Source organism: Neomonachus schauinslandi, chromosome 7 (genome assembly GCF_002201575.2).
Source record: "Neomonachus schauinslandi chromosome 7, ASM220157v2, whole genome shotgun sequence".
NCBI classification, from domain to species: Eukaryota; Metazoa; Chordata; class Mammalia; order Carnivora; family Phocidae; genus Neomonachus; species Neomonachus schauinslandi.
Window position 1 is genome coordinate 27,553,026 of NC_058409.1, and position 18,063 is coordinate 27,571,088.

The 18,063-nt window shown below is 44.1% G+C and overlaps 1 protein-coding gene and 1 pseudogene across 1 annotated transcript in view; both read right to left on the reverse strand.

Annotated features, from left to right (window-relative positions):
- LOC110591167 overlaps positions 1 to 13,990 on the reverse strand; it is a 33,365-nt pseudogene extending 19,375 nt beyond the window's left edge.
- TRPC7 (transient receptor potential cation channel subfamily C member 7) overlaps positions 1 to 16,603 on the reverse strand; it is a 139,422-nt gene extending 122,819 nt beyond the window's left edge. The window contains exons 1-2 of the mRNA XM_021702093.1: positions 16,392 to 16,603; positions 15,088 to 15,865 (exon numbers count right to left, since the gene is read on the reverse strand). Of these exons, the coding sequence (XP_021557768.1) occupies positions 15,088 to 15,865; positions 16,392 to 16,603 (990 nt within the window). The remainder of the gene's footprint in view (positions 1 to 15,087; positions 15,866 to 16,391) is intronic.
- Positions 16,604 to 18,063: the final 1,460 nt, after the last annotated feature.

Genomic DNA, 18,063 nt, shown 5'->3' on the forward strand with positions numbered 1-18,063 from the left:
AACACTAAAATAATCCAAATGCTGGGGGGGGGGGGGGGGGGGGGAAGCCTTTTTAAAAAAGTTAAAAATGACCTGAATGTGGCTTTTGGCTGTTTCTTTTTATTTATTTATTTATTTATTTAAATTTTTTTATTATGTTATGTTAGTCACCATACAGTACATCATTAGTTTTTGATGTAGTGTTCCATGATTCATTGTTTGCGTATAACACCCAGTGCTCCATGCAGAACGTGCCCTCCTTAATACCCATCACCTGGCTAACCCATCCCCCCACCCCCCTCCCCTCTAGAACCCTCAGTTTGTTTCTTGGAGTCCATAGTCTCTCATGGTGGCTGTTTCTTTTTAAAACTTACGGCTTAAATATGTATATCTGGGGTTTGATAAGCAAATGCATAGTCACATGCACTGGCTACCACTTTCCTTCTGCTTAATTACATGAAGTTCCCTTAGTTGATCCCAGCCAGGGGTCTTGGACTATGCAAATGGAATCGAATCTTGGTGACTGACTGGAAGGAGCAGAGGGATGTTGCTGTCAAGAAGGTGAGAGAATTTCTTCCTTATGCGAAAAGCAATTCCAGATGGATGAAAGAGTTCAATACCCAAAAGTGAAATTGTAGCAACCCTAGGGAAAAACACAGATGCATTTTTCTAATAATCTGGGTAGGGAGACCTTTCTCAGACTGACAGGAGACTGAGAAAGCCCCAACCGAAAGACTGACAAATAAGAGCATGTAAAATTTGAACAACATCGCTCTTCAGAAAAACATACCCTCAGAGATACAAAAAGACAACAAGCTGAAAAATAGTTGCAACACACAACCTAGAGAAAAGAACTGATTTCTTCTTCATAAAAATAATTTTTACAAACTAAAAATCAAATGAGGAATGAACCAAGAGAAAACAGAAAAAGACAGGAAAAAACAATTCATGGAAAAGAAACACTAGTGAACAATAAACAAAATTTGTCTATTGTTTAATTTTACTCAAAAAACTCGAAGTCAAGGAGTACTGAGTGACCATTTCTCACCTGTAAATTCCACAACGAAGAAGTGTGAGAACCCTCACTGGGGGCCAGGGAATGTGGGGGAAGACATTCTCATAGGCCGTTGGTGACATTTATAATTTGGACTGTCCTCTGGGAGGGCCATTGTCCATCTGTAGCACAATTTTAAATGTCTGTGTGTTCTGGGACCCAACAATTCCACTTTAAGGAGTGCAAGGCTGTTCAGTGCAGCGGTCATTAAAATAAAAGCTGTAGGTAAGCTAGAGGTCCATCCATAAGGGAATGGTACATGAATTACAGTATATCTGTTCTGTGGAGCACTTCTCTAGCTCTTGGGGAGAAAGGGGTGGACTTGGAGATGCTGATATGGAGAGACTGCTCTGCAGATTTTATTATTAAGTGAAAAAAGCAAGCTGGGAACTGGGAGTATGTCTTAGTACACTTAAGGCAAAAAGTGAATGAATACATATATATTTACATATACATATCAATGTATGCCTATGTATGAACAAAAGATTTATGCCCAGATATAAAAGAAATTTTTAGTAAGTCTGAGTCTGGGAATCGAGACTGGGGCAAGGGAGAGAGTAAAGGAAGGGGAGACTTACTTCTCATTGTATACTGTTGGGTGCTATCTGAAAATTTTTTAAAGATTTATTTATGTATTTTAGAGAGCAAGAGAGAGCGTGAGCTGGGGAGGGGCAGAGGGAGGGGGAGAAAATCCCAAACAGACTCCCCACTGAGCAGGAAACCTGACATGGTGCTCGATCCCAGGACCCCAGGATCATGACCCAAGCCGAAACCAAGAGTTGAACACTCAACAGGGCGCCCCTGAATTATTTTTTACATCATACATTCCTTTGATAAAAATTTGAGAATAAAATGGGTGATTTCTCTTTTTGTCCCTTGTTCCTGTGTGCCACTCACTGTAAAGGGAACCTCAAGGAGAAACCAACTCTTGACTGTTCCAGGCCGAGCTGCTGCATCTGACAAGGAACTTTCCTTTTCTTTCTTCTTCTTCTTCTTCTTCTTTTTTTTTTTTGGTTTCAGATTTTTACTTAAACTCTAGATATTTAACATATAGTGTAGTATTGGTTTCAGAAGTAGAATTCAGTGATTCATCACTTACATAGAACCCCAGTGTTCGTCATAGCACGTGCCCTCAACCAGTTTGGGACACAGCAGCAAGGCAGGACGGTGCTATCATGGTTTGGTTCTGATCCTCATTGTGGCTTAATTCAGTGGAAATAGATTAAGCCTATCTGGGGCATGTTGCTGAAGCCATTTGGAAGACAAAGCTGTGATCTTTGTCCTCTTATTGATTTTTAATTTTAGCTCCTTCTTGTTCATTGTTAGGAAATGACAGAAACCAGCCTTCACCTTTCTTGCCTGATAGCCCTGCAGGCCATCCACTCACAGTCTTGAGGCTCCCACCAACCAAGCTCCACCACTTAGTCTTTTAACCCTAATGTGCAACTTCCAAGGGCCTCCTGAGTGTCTTTTTCATATCCCTTCAACAAAAATGGTGAAAGCTCCACTGGCAGCTGGCCGTGAAGCTGCCTGGGTCCCCACTGCCTGGTCCACCTACTGGCTGGGCTGGGCTGGTCTGGTTGGTGGATGGATGTGAGCTCACAAACCTCCTCACCAAGCCAGTCCTACAAGGCCATCTGCAGAATATCAAGGGTTTCAGTGATTTGTCTTCTGATTCTGCTCAGGGCTGCCAACTGGTGGGTATTGATAAGAAGCAGCCTCTCAAAAAATAAGGATCTCTCCTTCTCCCTTGTAAATGGATTGTCACCTGTCCCTGGGAGGAGTGGGTTCTGTTTTGGAGAGAGTGACTGAAGGTGACACTGTGGAAACCAAGTCTGGGTGCAGATATTACCAAGTAGCCAGTGAAGGATAACAGAATATGCCACCCCAAAAAATGATGGTAGGAGTTTAGAGCATGGCAACCCAAAATATGCCCTTTTGGTATATTGATTATTTTGAGCTTTAGGCACTTGAAAAACAGCAAATGAAGGGAGAGGGTTTCTCTGTATGCCCCTTCTATGCCTGAAAATAGATTCTCCAAAAGGAATGTGATTGCCATAAATCCCCTCCATGGGCGCCTCATCCACCCAGAAAGATAGACTCATCACAGGAGAGGCCCCCACATCCAGACAAACTCTGTCACAAACTATCATACTTCCCATCTCTTCTTCTAAGGACCCATTCATCTTTCCTAAAAATCATTTACTCTCCTCTGAGAGGTGTACTTCCTCCTACCCTTTCCCTACCAGGATGGTATTTAATTCTGAATTCTAAGCTACCTCTGAGAGTTACTCATTTTCCCCTGGGTGTTTCCCTTGTACACATGAGATATACATGCTGCTAAACTTTTGTTTTCCCCTTGTTAATCTGTCTTTTATTACGAAGTTCTCAGCTATGAAGTCAGAAGGGTGGAGGGAAAATGATTTTTCCTCCCCTACAAAGGCCTGTCTCCTTGGCCAGGGCTGGATATCCTTCATCGCGTGGCCCTTCCGCAGTCCCTGGGGCCCACCCTCTCACCTTATACTGGGCCACAGGAGTTGTTCCATGGTGGGGAGGCAGTGAATTGTTAGAGATTGAGTTTTATTGATCAGAATGTCATGAATATTATTTTAAGTGAAAAAAATCTGAACAAACGGCAGCTGAACTTCTTCTTTTAAAACTTTTTAGCAGCATGTTCCCAAAATATAGCTGCCATAAATCCTGTGACCCTTGGGCATGAGGGGAGGGTAGCAGCTAGAAAGGAGACTTTCTGCTTGCACCCAGTTGAGAACAAACAACACAAACTCTCATACTTTCCATTTTTTCCCTGAAAGCTCATGTGTTTCCTAAAAGTCCTCTTTTTCCTTAGAAACCCTTTTCTCCCCTCCTTCGCCTTACTAAATTGGCATATAAATTCCTGTCTTAACTATTCAGGGAGCCACTTATTTCTGCACTTCTATATGCATATGAATAAACTATATCTTTTCTCCTATTAATCTGTCTTTTGTTAGTTAATTCACAGGCCCTGACCTGTACAACCTAACACAGTAGAGGAAAAGTTTTATTCCCAACACAGGACACTAAAAATTTCCAGGAAATGTCATTTATAAAGTGTTGACATTACATGGGGGCAATGCCAAAGTTACAATATTCAGTAAGAAAACCAGGATTCCAGATTGTTTATACAGTCTTGTCACCATTGCACAAAACAAATCTATGCAGAGAAAAACATCAGTGGCTCTCATATCAGGTAATGGGTCATAAAACAAAGTCTTAGGAATGAAATTGTGGAGGAATGGGTAGAAGAACGGGCAGAGAGGACACTGGAGTGGGACAGAAGGTCCAGAAGCAGAAACATGTGTATTTGGGAATTGGTGTGTGATCGGGGTGGCATCACAGATCACTGGGCAAAAGTCCGATTCCTGAATAGATGATGGGAAACTAGCTCACCATGTGGAGAAAGGCAAAAATGTGATGCAAACTCACCCTACACACAAAAACAAACTCCGGTTGGACTCAAGACCTAAATGTGAATGGTGGACCCATGAAGGTAATAGAAGAAAAAAGAGATGTAATGTAGGAGAATGTCCTTGTGACCTTGGTGGGGAAGGGTTTTTTAATAAGACTAAATACACAAATCATTTCAAAAATAAGTGTTTCTCTTCAAAACAGGGTGTCATAGACAAATGTAACAGATGAGTGATAGCCTGGGAGAAGATGTTTGCAATGTCTGAAATAGACAAGGGCCTAATATTTAGAATAGATGAGGAACTCCTGAAAGAAAATTTAAAAATACTCCGAACAGAAATCCTATTAAAAAATGGGTGAAGGAATGACAGGAAGAGGCAGTTCACAGAAGGGAGAGACCCACATGGCTACACAATATATAGGAAAAAAAGACTCAGCCTCCTTAGCAGGTAGAGAGATGCAAATTAAAATAACTATATTTTTCATACCAGCAAACATGAGAAGGCAGGATAGTACCTAGAAGTATTGGCAAAGCACAGCCCCCAGGGGCAGGCCTTCTGGGGGGCAGGCAGCCAGGCCGAGTGAAATTAATCGTGGGTGTTCCTTCCTGGGCCTGTAATATGAGCACTTAAACAGGACTGCCGGCGGGTACAGGGATGTGTTTTGCAGTATCATTGGTGGCAACAAGTTAGAGCAATGTAGGTGCCCATCACTCTGGGAATGAGAAAGTGAAAGGCTGCAGATGCACAGAACGCAGTACTGGGCAGCAGACAGAAGCAATGAAGGAGGCTCACATAGAGTGACATGGAGAGACCATAAAAGAACATGGTGTCGAGTGAAAGAGTACGAAAGGTCATAATTTTGTACCACAATCGCTTTTATGTAACTTACAAACACTCAGTAGTATATTTTTCCATTGGAATCTAAGCTCGAAGAGGACAGAGATTATAGGGTTTTGATGGTCTCTAAATGTTCCCAACCTTTAGAACTTTGCACATGATAGGTGCAAAAGAAATAGTTCTTGAATGAATACCACATATGTTCATAATTAACATAAATATATGAAATACATTATATATGAATACATTAAATACACTGAAGTGGGGGCTTTCTTGGGGGTGGGGGAGCACAGGAATGAGGATAAAGTATGATGGGAAATGAAAATATGATGATAACGTTTCACTATCTGAGTCATAGTTTTATTCAAATTTTTTGTACCTGGCTATAGGGGAGCATTAGGAGAAAACATACCAAAATATGAATTATTCTTAGATGGTGGGAATTAAGGCTGACATTTTGGTTCCTGCTACTTTTCTATATTTTCTAAAAATTCTATAATCAGTGTGTTTTATTTTCATTATTCCCAAACCCAACCCTTGAAAATGTCTTTGAGAGGGGCAGCGCCCCAATACCGAGTTTCCCCCATTGCTTCTGTCAGCAACCTCCCACTTCCCCCAAACACCACGCATACACACACTTACAGAACGGCAATATTGCTGGCTCAGCTTGTGCCTTGGTCAATAGGGAGCATCAGCAATCTCTCCCTTTTCTTCCAGACTGACCTCCTAGTTTTAGGGCTGTGTTTGGCTTCCCAGAATAGCTGACCTCTGGCCTTCTCTCCTGCCCTGCTCTGAGGGTTTGTTTGGATTCCTGGTCTCAGTCTTTCCCAGTTCATCTCAGCTTGGTGCTCTACCTCACTGTATTGGGTTGAATGGTGTCTCCCCAAATTAACATCGTCCCTGGAACCGGGCCTTGTTTGGAAATAGGGTGTTGCAAGTATAAGTAGTTAAGATGAAGTCCTATTGGAGTAGAGTGGGCCCTTAATCTAAAATGACTGATCCTCAGAAGAATGTCCTCCAAAGAATAGGATAAGAGGCAGGAACACACAGGTGATCACTATTTGACAACAGAGGCAGAGATACAAGTGATGTGTCTACAAGCCAAGGCTCTCCAGGGAAACTAGAAAGAGGAAAGGAAGGATCTTACCCTAGAGCCTTCTGAGAAAGCAGAGCCCTGCTAACATCTTGATTTGGGACTTCTGGCCTCCAGCACTGTGAGAGCATACGTTCTGTGTGTTAAGTCATCACGTTTGTGATACTTCATTACAGCAGTGCCAAGGCTAATCTATCCCCCTATACTCAACCAGGGCTTCACCAGGAGGATTTTCAGTGCCCAGAAAAGCCTCGCCTGTCCCCAGTCTCCTCCTGCTCTGGTATTCTCAACACCAAAACCTCGGAGGAAGAGGTCGACTTCATACCTTTATTGATGCTAAAATGAGCTCCAGTTGAAAAAAAAAAAAAAAAAGATGAGATAAGATTTAGTCATTTTCCTCTAATGAAATGTTTGTTTACTTGGTCACTGCGGCCAGCAGAGAAAGATATCCTCAGAATCTGGAAGATGCCCTGGAAAGATTAAAATCCAGTGGAATTCTTTCTATTCTGGGGATATCACTGCTGAACCCACTTTGCAGTACGTCTGAGCTGGCAATGAACAGTTTGGCCAGGGCCACACCCTTCTCTACTTGCCGGGGCCAGGGTGGATCGCTGGAATCCTCACTACTCTCCCGCCCCTCTGCTATTCCACAGGGCTTCCTCAGCGGAGGAGAGAAGGAGCTGGCTCTTTTCTGCCTCCTCCTCTGTGTCTCTCCGCTGCTGGAGCTCCACCGGGCAGCGCTGAGAGGCCCCAGAGACCGAAGAAGCAGGGTCCCCACAGCTCCCAGACAAGCAAGCTGTCCTGGAAATAGCCGGGAGCTGGGCACCTTTTTTGACTGTGCGACCGCTCCAGCTGTGCTGAGCCACCTGCAGGTAGAGATCTGCTGGTTCTTCTGCACTGGGGTGCCGCTCACCTCTCTCCTGGGAGGACCCCTCTTCCTACAGCCGCTGTCCAACTCCTTCACGTCTTGTCCCCTCCAGTCCACTTTCTCCCGCCGGTGCAGTGGATGTTTCCAGACTGCACACAGGAGTCACTCACTCATCTACTGAGACCTTCTGAGGGCTCTTCATTTGCTCGGAAATGAAGTCTAGCTTTTTATGTGGGAAGGCCCTGGCTGAGGAGGCGTGCTTCAGGGCCCTTCCCCTGCACCCCTGCCTGCCACTCCCTGTAGTTGGCGCTACTCACAGTTCTTTACACGGGCCTCTATCCCCTATCTGCGCTGAATATTTCATGTGCACTTTTTATGCCTAGCACCCTCCTTCCCATTCCCTACTGGCTCCTTATCTCTCCCATACCCTCAGGTTTCATTTGAACATTGTCTCCTTAGAGAAATCTTTTTTGTTTTTTAAGATTTTATTTACTTATTTGAGAGACACGCGAGTGTGCGTGTGCAGGAGGAGGAGGAGGGAGGGGGAGAGGGAGAAGCAGGCTCCCCACCGAGCAGGGAGCCAGACTCAGGGCTCCATCCCAGGACCCTGAGATCATGACCTGAGCCGAAGGCGGTCACTTAACTGACTGAGCCACCCAGGTGCCCTTCGTTAGAGAAATCTTTAAAACGCATAGACACACACAAACACACGCACATACACATAGGGTCAGCTGTCCCACTAAGTCAACTTTTTAAAACCACTATTTTACTGCTTAGCACTCAGCATGATTTGTAAAGCCCCATTTATTTGCATGATTGTTTGAATAATTCCTGTCCCCTCTCCTGGACAATCAGGTCCTCAGGGCAGGAACTTGTTTAATGTTGTTCATCATTTCATCCCAGCATCAGCCTAGAGCCCTGCTCATACTAGAGGCTTAATGAGTGTTTGTTGCAAGGATGCCAGATTTTCAGATAGCTCTGTAAGTAGGGTCCACCCAGTTGTGATATTCTCTGGGTCTCCAGACCATACTCCCATCCTGTCCCCCTGACACATATTTTCCACATTTAATCTGTGAGTTTGCTGCTAGTAAAGTACATACCTGCATGTTGATGGGGTGTGCAGCGTACTTGATTAATGATACCCTATGATGATTAATTTATATAGCATTGTAACTTTTTTTTCAGAGAAAAGTCCTTCATTTCCATCATTTCCATTTGAGGTAATTTGTGCTGCTACTCATTGACTAATATTCTCTAGAACTATCTCCAATTTCTCCATATCTCTGATACTTCACACTGATAGTTGCACTTGTAGAGGAAATGATTTCTCCCCTGTTTTTTTTGTGCATAGTGATGAATCTTTTCCATGGAGATATTTTTCAAAAAATAGTCTCTGTATTTGTCAGGAGCTCTGCCTGCCCAGTTCCTTCCTCCTCTGCTCCTCTGTCTTTCCTGCCCACACCATTTCTTTTCACAGCAGTGTTTTAGCAACATTCCAGACTTAAGCATTCTCAGTGGTCTGCGCCTTTCCAACTGGAACTATTCCCTTGGCCTTTTTTTTTTTTTTTTTTAACCGTGGAGCTCGCATGTACAGCCTATAGTTTTTCTAATTCTAGAAAGATCTTCAAGGGGTGGGGACAGGGGGTAGGGAAGCCTAGCAGAAATCAGGAAGACTGAGTAGAGGAGGTGCTGAAACTTAAGTTGTGTTCATTGGAGGGAACATTGTGGTGTTGAAAATCTAGCAGGCTCATTCCCACTGAGCTCTCTGGGGGAGAATTATGTACTTATTCTGGGTCAAGTTCTCTGTCAAGAGTTTTATATTCTTCATCTAATCAGGGTGCTGGTGAGGATTAGATTAGATGAGGAATATAAAATTAGATGAAGAATATAATCCTCACCAGCTCCCTGTGAGGACATTGTCATTAATTCACTCACTGACTCATTTATTTCTTTACTGAGCTAATATTCACTGTGTACCTAATATGTGCCAGGACTTTCTGGAGGTTCATTGGGATGAGGCATCTGAACAAGTAGGTGAATTTTGTTTTCATTATAGCAATTAGGGTAAGAGCCAGTGTTTGGGTGGGGAAAACAGGCATTCCATTGTGGACATGTTACAATTCTAACACCCCAGTTTTCCAAATAAGAAAACTAATTTCCAGTAGATGCTCAAGATTGCACGGTTGCCAGGAGATGGGACTGGAAGCCACGTCAGTCTGCAGAGCCAAGCTCTTGGCTCTCCATTCTACAGCCTTGAGGAAATGCAGCACGGCTGCACTGGGCGCTCACTGGAGCCTGTCTCCTGCCCTTGTCCTCGTCTAGCAAATGGCCTCCTTTATCCCACCTGAATTCCTGTCACCCAATGTACACTGTCTTTCTGTATTTTAGAGGCTCATACTCTTGGCATAAACCCTAGAAGAAGACAATCACATAACTTTAGGCATCAGTTGTGACCCAATGAAAAATTGTCATTAAAGGGTATGTTAATTAGCTCATTTCCTATATTGACTCATTAATGAATGCCCTCGTGAAATGCCCTCTGGATGCTTAGGTAGGAAAATAGAAAAAGATGGAGCTAGCATGGGCAGAGGTAATGTCTATCCCTTCTCCTGAGGTAAGCCAGTCCCTGGATCTTGCTCTCAGACATGGAAGCCAGTGATTCTGGCCTCAGTGTGGACCTGTTGACTGGTATATATGCTCTCACTGCACCATACCTGCCCATGCTCTGGTGGGGGGCATCCCACGGTAGCTCATCCCCTGACATCTGATCCTTCTCTGCTTATGTTCTGTCTCATCAGATGCTCAAGCAGAGGGCTTGGGGCACACAGTCAGATCCCTGAAGGTATACTGGGGATTGATAGATAAGTGAGTGCTTTGAGGAGTTTTCTGCCAGGTTCTCTTAAGGAAAAAAACAAAAACAAAACAAAACAAAAAAACCCCCGACAACTTGCTTTTAAGACCTGCAGACTTCGCAGCTTAAAAAATATTTTCCCGATGGTAAAAGAAACAATTTTCAAGTCATTTTTTGCATGTTAAGTAGGCATTTGTTTATACTACCAGCCAGGCTTTCAAACTTCAAGGAAATGTATTTTCCCCGGGTGTTGGTCTATAAAATTTGAAAATCCTAAAAATATTCAAAGCATGAGAAACAGGTGCAAAACACAGATTCTACTGGATGCTGGGAGCAACACGCTTATTCAACCTTCCAATACTGCCTCAGGCCCAGGGTGGGCCTTTACTCAAGCTTTTTGGCTTCCTAGCTCCCTGGCTCCATAAGGCCTGAGTTCCTATGTGCTTTGAGCTCTCCCTACCACAATACAAAGACACTCCTTCTTCTCCCCTCCTCTTTCCTCTTGCATTTTGATAAGTTTGCAAGCAGATTACAAACTGCCATCTCAACATCTTTACCTTCCACAATGGGATCTCAGTAGAGATCATAGCAGGTGGCAAATTGGTCTGATTTATCATTATTTGCATTTTTAATCTGTGGTATTTTAGGCCCAGAGAGGTTTTTTTTTTATGGGTCTTAAAATGGCAACACAAACATTGATACATAATTCATTATCTGTTTTTTCATAATACCTGTGAATACAGTGAAGTCATCAACACTTTAAGCAAGATGAAGCTACAGCTTTAGTTTTCTTGCCCCCTACTCTTCTCCTCTCTGGTTTATTAGAATCAATTGCACAATCAGCAGCCTCCATGCTGATATTGTGTCAACACGAAAAGTCTTCTTAGTTGTAGATTTGTTATTATTCCGATGACCAAGTGTTCAGTAACTAAGGTAAAGTGTTTCTTGGGCTTCCATAACTCCTTGACTTGGGAACAGGGGGTACTTTTAAATTTAAGCAAAAGGTGAGAGAGCAAGAGGGATACCTCCAGTCCCTGCTCTGTTTTCTCTTTCCTTCCAAATCCCTAAATCTCACTCCACGATTTTCCGATTTTCTGTTGTCCTTTCCTTCTCCACCTCTTCCTGCTCCCACTCGGTATTGCTGCTAGCGTAACTCTGAGTTGGAAGAAAGATTAACACCTGTAATCCTTTTGGAACAACAGCTCTATAGATAAGCAACACACATAGACAGGATGCCCTAGAGTTTGGCAAGATACCAGCAAAATAAGGGGATCCTCAGCAGTTTTATCAGAAGGCTGATCAGTGGAGAAAACCAGACTAATTCAAGAGAAATGTAAAGACCTTATTGTGTTCCTGGTGGCAGAGACTGTAACTCAACCTTGTTTTTTCTATATACAGAGAGAGCCTCCATCAGGATGAAACACCTCTGAATAGCCCACCCCATGCTGATATTCCCTTTCTCTGTCTCTGTCTCCTCCTCTATAGATAAGCCAGTTAACCAAAATGTCACTTGTGGGTGGTGCCCTCCAGGAGTTTAGTGGCCACTGGCACCATACAATGCAGCATATGATTGGTCTTCTGTTATTTAATGTGTGTTCTTTTGATCCCCATAACTACCTCGTAACCTTCTGTAGAGCTTTCCCATCTCACTGTGTCTATCAAATAGCTCTATTAGATTCTTACGTGTAGGAAGAGTTTAAATCATAGATAAACATAATCACTTGCTTCCTCAGTTGAAAGGATTATGCTTTCAGGATTTCCTTCATTCCCTTCATCAAGAATTTATGGAATGCTTACTAGATTACTGAGCACCAGTCAAGGCATTAAGAAGGTCTCACTGGCCACACTGAGTTTTCCTATCTTTTTAGACCCCCAAAATGAGAGAGGCATAAGAAAAATCTTTGAAGAGCTGCATCATTTCCAAACCAAAAATACTGGCTTGCTAGAAGGCATCTGACTTTAGCCATAATTTACTGGAGACCTGGACATTGGCTGTACATCTTGTTAATGACTAGACTCTATTCTGGTGATAAATTACAGTGACTCAAAAACAGTAGACTAGACCACTGAATCTAGGTTTCCCTGCATGAGCTTTTCTAGTCGGGAGCAGCCGTTCCCAGAGCGAGTGTCTTAGAGGATCTGGAGGATGACATATGACACCTCCAGTCAGGACTGGATACCTTTTTTATACAGCTGATGTCACTGGGTCATCCACATACACGTGGCTACAGTCAGCCGTGCCTAGTCCCTTTAAAGCAGGACAGACTTAAAGAGTGCATTTTAGAACACACACTTGCTCTTTATTCTTTTCTTACAAATTGACCTGTCTTTGGCTAAGCTGATCTCTTCTCTGAGAAGATTTATAATATCAGGAATGCACATACAAGGATAGTTGAATAAGTAATAAAGTTCTAAAGGAACGCTTGTGTTAATTTATAATGCACCACTTGCCGACAATGTGAAAGACGTTATTTCAAACAAAGGTAACTAGCGGGATGTTAATAGCCAGCAAATGTATTTATGTTAGCTCTTATTTTGAGTAAGGCATTGCAATTGTAGAACACATTTGTCATCATGTTAGTAGTGCTCTTAATTGTTTCTAATTTTCATAATTTACTTTTTAAATCAAAATATCATGCCTTCCACAAACTTCCAGTTTTAGATATTATACATACTAAAATATGCCAGACTTGTGATTTTAGTGATTTTAGGAAACAAGTGGCTCAGATGTAATTCCAAATGTTAGTCTAGCATTGTTTTATTTATTGTGCAATTAACCAGAAAACTGAATCCAATTTTTTTTTTCTGGAATTTCTCCCCCTGCCCCCCCCCCACCGCCTTGGGCCAGAAATATCTAAATTAATTGGATTAGCCATTTATTTACATGGCCTGTGAAGATTGAGTCTGAGGCTGAGGGAAGAAGCACAACTCCACCCACCTTCCTTGGGACTTCATTGACCTTCTTGCTGGTTGATGGAGTTTCTTGTACAGAAACAAGGAAAGAACAGGCAATAGCTACATTCCTTGGGACCTCTCTGGGTAATCCCCTCATCTACACCCATCAGTTTTTTTTAGATGAGGCTATGAACAATGCAGGATTAGGGAAGTTTTTCCACTTCAGTAGATGCATCCAAGATAGGGGAACAGATGGCTTAAAATTAGTTAATTACAAGATTCTTCATCTATTCACAGTCTGCAGTGCCCCACAGCTTTTTGTGAGCCTGGCTCTTCAGTCTGTGGCTGTGGGTGATACATTCCTTTAGAGAGGCTTCCATGGTCTCATGCATGCACACCTAAATTGTCTCCCCTTTGGTCCCAGTGCCTCACACTCCAAATCCTCTAATTCAGCTAACCTACCAGTGAAGTAAATTTCTACGACTCTAGCTTTCATCATTTTAGCCCCCTAATCACAAATTTCAGTGGCTCTCCATGTCCTACAGGAGAGCATCCAAAGTGTTCAGCCTGACACACAGAGCCCTCTGACATCTGACCCCAAGCCATCTCTGCAGCATTCTTCCTGTGTGCCCCTAAAGGAAGTCTTTGTTCTAGTCCCATGCAGCTTCTTGGCATTCCCCTGCCTGCTCTGGGCCATTCTGGACTTCACTTTCACTTGCCTCCTCCAAATGCCCACCTCTCTCTTCCCACTGATCCAGTTCCTCCTGCTCAGCAAGGCCCAGCCCCATTCTGTTTCCTTCTTTGAGTTCTCCCTGAACACCATGGTCCATGGGGCCTCCTTTGGCTGAATTGGTACCCATCTTTGGCCACCTAATTGTGTCCCTTACAGGGGCAGCTCTTGCAGGGACATCTTGTTTGGACAATGAACTTTTCTCCTGCAGTTAACATCCTTTCCCAGCTCCATTGTTGGCCTTGCATGTGACACCTTTTTAAATGCTCCAAAGCATCACAGGCTCTGACTGAATAGTAGGTTAGAAATGCTGAGCCTGTTGTAGTTTCTACTCTTCCAGGTGTACCTTCTGCAGTGGGGTATTCAATACCTTCATCATTCAGATAAAGACTAATGAACCTTGAGAAGCCCAGTGCATGAACAGTTTTCCCAGAATAGCTAAGAGCTGGCTCTGGGCTCTGAGTGCCTAGATTAGAACAGTGGTTTCGCTACTTACTAGCTACATGATATCTCTTTACCTCTGTGCCCTCATCAAAAATGAGGATAATAATGGTACCCATATTAATGGTTGTTTTTAGACATTAATGGTTGTCTAATTTTAGACAATTAGAGTGTCAGTTGACAGTAAAAACACAGGATCACTCTACTACTGACTAGTGGACTTTGGAGATGGGTCTCCATTTCCCGGGCTAGTGTGGTCATTTAGGTATTCTCAGGGGGCTGGATTACAGGATTTTGCACTGGGCCCATCTACTGAGGTAAGAAGCCCAACCACACAGAGGCAGTTTTATTTTCATTTCCACGTACCTTTCCCTCAGCCCCTTGACAGAACAATAGTAATAGCTTGCTAAACTGAGAAAGGCTGCAGGCAAGACTTTCTAGCATTGGATAGGAGACTGAATCTAGGATCAACACAGTCCAGGATGGGATCAAGAGCTGGACAAGACAAATCAAAGCCATTCAGGTGAGACAATCAAGAAGTCCCAGACCTGGTCTAGGAAACCTCCACCAGTGTCCTAGACACTCCTGAGCTCCCTGGGGCAGAGCAATATCATCCTGCCTGTGTGCTGCTTGTCTTTTACTATGTAGACTTGTGCTTAAGTCACCTCTTGTTCACATTTAGGTGGTTTCAAATATTTCATCTAATGGGCTGCTTTTCCTTTAGGCCTACATCTGGCAAGGTTGAGGAGATCCCCTTCTTCCCCGTGGGCCAGCGAGACCCCAAGGCCCTCACCCAGGGTTAGACCGGAAGACAACCCATTTGACTACTGGACACACCTGGAAGAGCCCTCTGGGCAATCTGTCTGCAGAGTGGTGAGTGGGAGAGTTACCTTGAATTCAGTCTCAATGTTGGCTAGTCTGGCCAATTCGTTGCTTAGCTCCAGCGCGGTGAGGACAGGGTCTTCACTGGACAGAGACAGGTAGGCAGCGCTTGCCAGTCCCTTGTAGGCATTCATGCGGGAGCGCGAGTGGCTGAAGGAGTCCTTCCGCTGCTTCTCGGTGCACTCGTTGCACTTGCAGAAGTAGTCGTGCGGCCGCTCGATGCGGGCGCCTTTGAGCAGGAGGATGTGCACGATCTCATACTCCTGGCAGTGCGCCGCCAGGATGATGGGCGTGATGTCGTGGGAGAAGCGCGTGCCGTCCTCGTCATAGGCATAGAAGTCATCGTCACGCAGCTCCTGCTCCAGCGGGCTGAGGGTCAGGCGCTGGCCCTGGGCGAAGGCCGGGTGGTTGAGGATGGCCTCCACGATGCGCACGTAGCCCTTGCTGATGGCCAGCAGCAGCGCGTCCCCCACCCGCGCCAGGTTGTCCTTCTTGAGCAGCAGCTCCGTGACCTCCAGGTGCTCGTTGCCCACGGCCAGCTGCAGCGCGTTTTGCCCCATGTAGTCCACGCAGTTGAAGTTGAGGGTCTTGGACTCCTCCAGCATTTTCCTGACCACGGGGATGTTGCCATACTCGGCCGAGTCCAGGAAGCGCTCCTCCTCCGGTGTCAGGCTGGTGCCCTTCTCGTTGAACATGTAGGCAGGACCCCGGATGGCCTGGCGGCGGCCCTTTTCCCGCAGTGTCGTGTGCCGGCGCTGCATGTTTCTGAAGGTGCCGCTCCCCAACCTGTCGGGGTACAAGGCAGAGATGCTTGGTTACTCTCCCAGGAGCCTGCAAGGTCCGCAGGGGCAGAGCAAACCCAAATTGTCGAGATGAAAAAGAATCTCACGATTGGGATCTTATGAGAAATTATGAAATCTTATTAGAAATCATTCTCCTGTCACTGAGATGAAGATGGGTTGGCTAACCTGAACTATTCCTATTCATATAAAGGAATGTGGATTCGGTTATCCAGCATCTGTACACCTTGGGTGGAGGAATGGTGGCAGACTGAAATGTGGGTTCAGGGGGAGCATCATGGGAGATAGAGAGGGTGTGGGCTAGGAATGTGGTCGAAACAGGACAAGGACTGTGAATTTTCTTTCCATTTGTGCAAAGTTCAGCACATCACTTAACTTCCCTGGGCTTTGATACCTTGCTTCTCTGTGAATTTACCTGTACAACGTGGATAATTTTTTGTGTGGGGATAGGGTCCATCAGGGGAATAAGTAGGTGACCTGTATTAGAAAACTGTGTTGGTTTTATTCTGTACCCTCCTGCCTGTTGGCATGCCCAGTTCCCCCAGGGCTCTGCTGTAGACCTGGCCACCTCGGATAGTTCTGCCTTTGCTTTGGGTGCATTGCCCCCTTGAACTCCCTCACTGTGATAACCCTCCTGCCACACGCAGGCATGGCCACACGCCTCTACTTCCATATTTGGTGCTGTCCAGGTGGCTATCCTATATGGGGACTGTGCTTGCCGCATTGCCACTTACTGATGGCCACTGAAGTGCCTCCCCTGAGGAAATTCAGCCCTAGCTTCCTCAGATCAAACCTGGATTTTTGTATAGATGGAAGAACAGGTCAGTTTAGATGCTGGGTTTATTTTTCACTTGCTCTTTGCTATTGTGGCAAAGTGTAGAGGTTAATGCTAATACTACTGGTAATAATGGTTAAACATTTATTAAGCACCTATTCTCTGCACTCTACTAAGAAGTTAATAATTTCACATATATTGCTTGTGCGATTCTGGCATTGATCCTATTACAGGTGATATTGTTCTTATTCCAGGGCATGACGCTGACACAAGTAGGACTGAGAGACAGGCTTTGAAGTCAGAGGGCTTAGCGTAGGAGTCCGGCCTCCTACCTTTGAACAACTTGGTAACTTTGGGCAGGCGACCTAGTCTTTAGTTTGCCAGGGTTTTAAAAAGGTCAGACTAGAGAAAAATAAAAGGTATTGTATCGTTTGAGCCTGAGTCAGACACCCCATCTTCAGCTAGCACTGAGACTTCGAATGGATCCCTGGCACAGGGTACTTTCACGATAATACAGAGTCTGGACCACATGATCCCTAATTGTCTACAAACTTGAATAGCTGATTCTCCAGTTGGCACTACCCATACTTTCTATTCTTGTTTTTTCTAGTCTACCCCTACTCACATTATTCAGATAATATTAGAATGGCATACATTTCAATAAGACAGTATGTATTCTAAAGTGTAAGTACTTGGGGGTTTATTTTGAACTATTTTCTGTGTTTCCAATAGTCTTTTTGTTATTGTTCATGTCTCCATACATTAAGAATACTCATTATTTTACTTAAGCCATTTATAAAAAAAAAAAAAAAGTAATCCTAGAAGAAGACCTTTAAACTAAATCTAGTGTTTTGAGATTAAAAAAAGTGGCAATCTTGTGATTTTTAAAATTTTGGGCTCCATTTGGTTTTCTGCTTGTTCTACTTTTTGACCTGCTCAAACCCTTTTACTGTTAGCTCCTTTAGGGTGTCCTATCTGGCATAAGGCACAAGACTTGGAGGTCAGAGCTTATGCTCTAATCTTGCCTAGGGCTGAGTCACACACTTTTTGGGGGAAGCTGCTAAACTATTCAGTGGGGTAGCTTCTTCATCTGCAAAAAATTAAAAGGAATAATTATGAGTAACTCCGTCAAAAAGTAACCATAGGTGATAAATCGTAATAGAGAGCTCTGCGTTCCTTTAGGAAGAGATCTGAACTGCCATCCACTTTTCCTAAAGTGCATTTGGATAAAAGATTTCTGGGGAAAAGGTTCTCAGTATTCACGTTCACGAGCTTCTCTGAGCCCATTTCTCTCAACAATCCCATCATTCCAGGGAGAGAGGCTGCTTGTTGATGCCAAAGCAGACTGTAGATTGGGAGTCCTCTAGAGACCTCTGTAGGAGACAGGGACTTACAAATAGGGTGCAGGC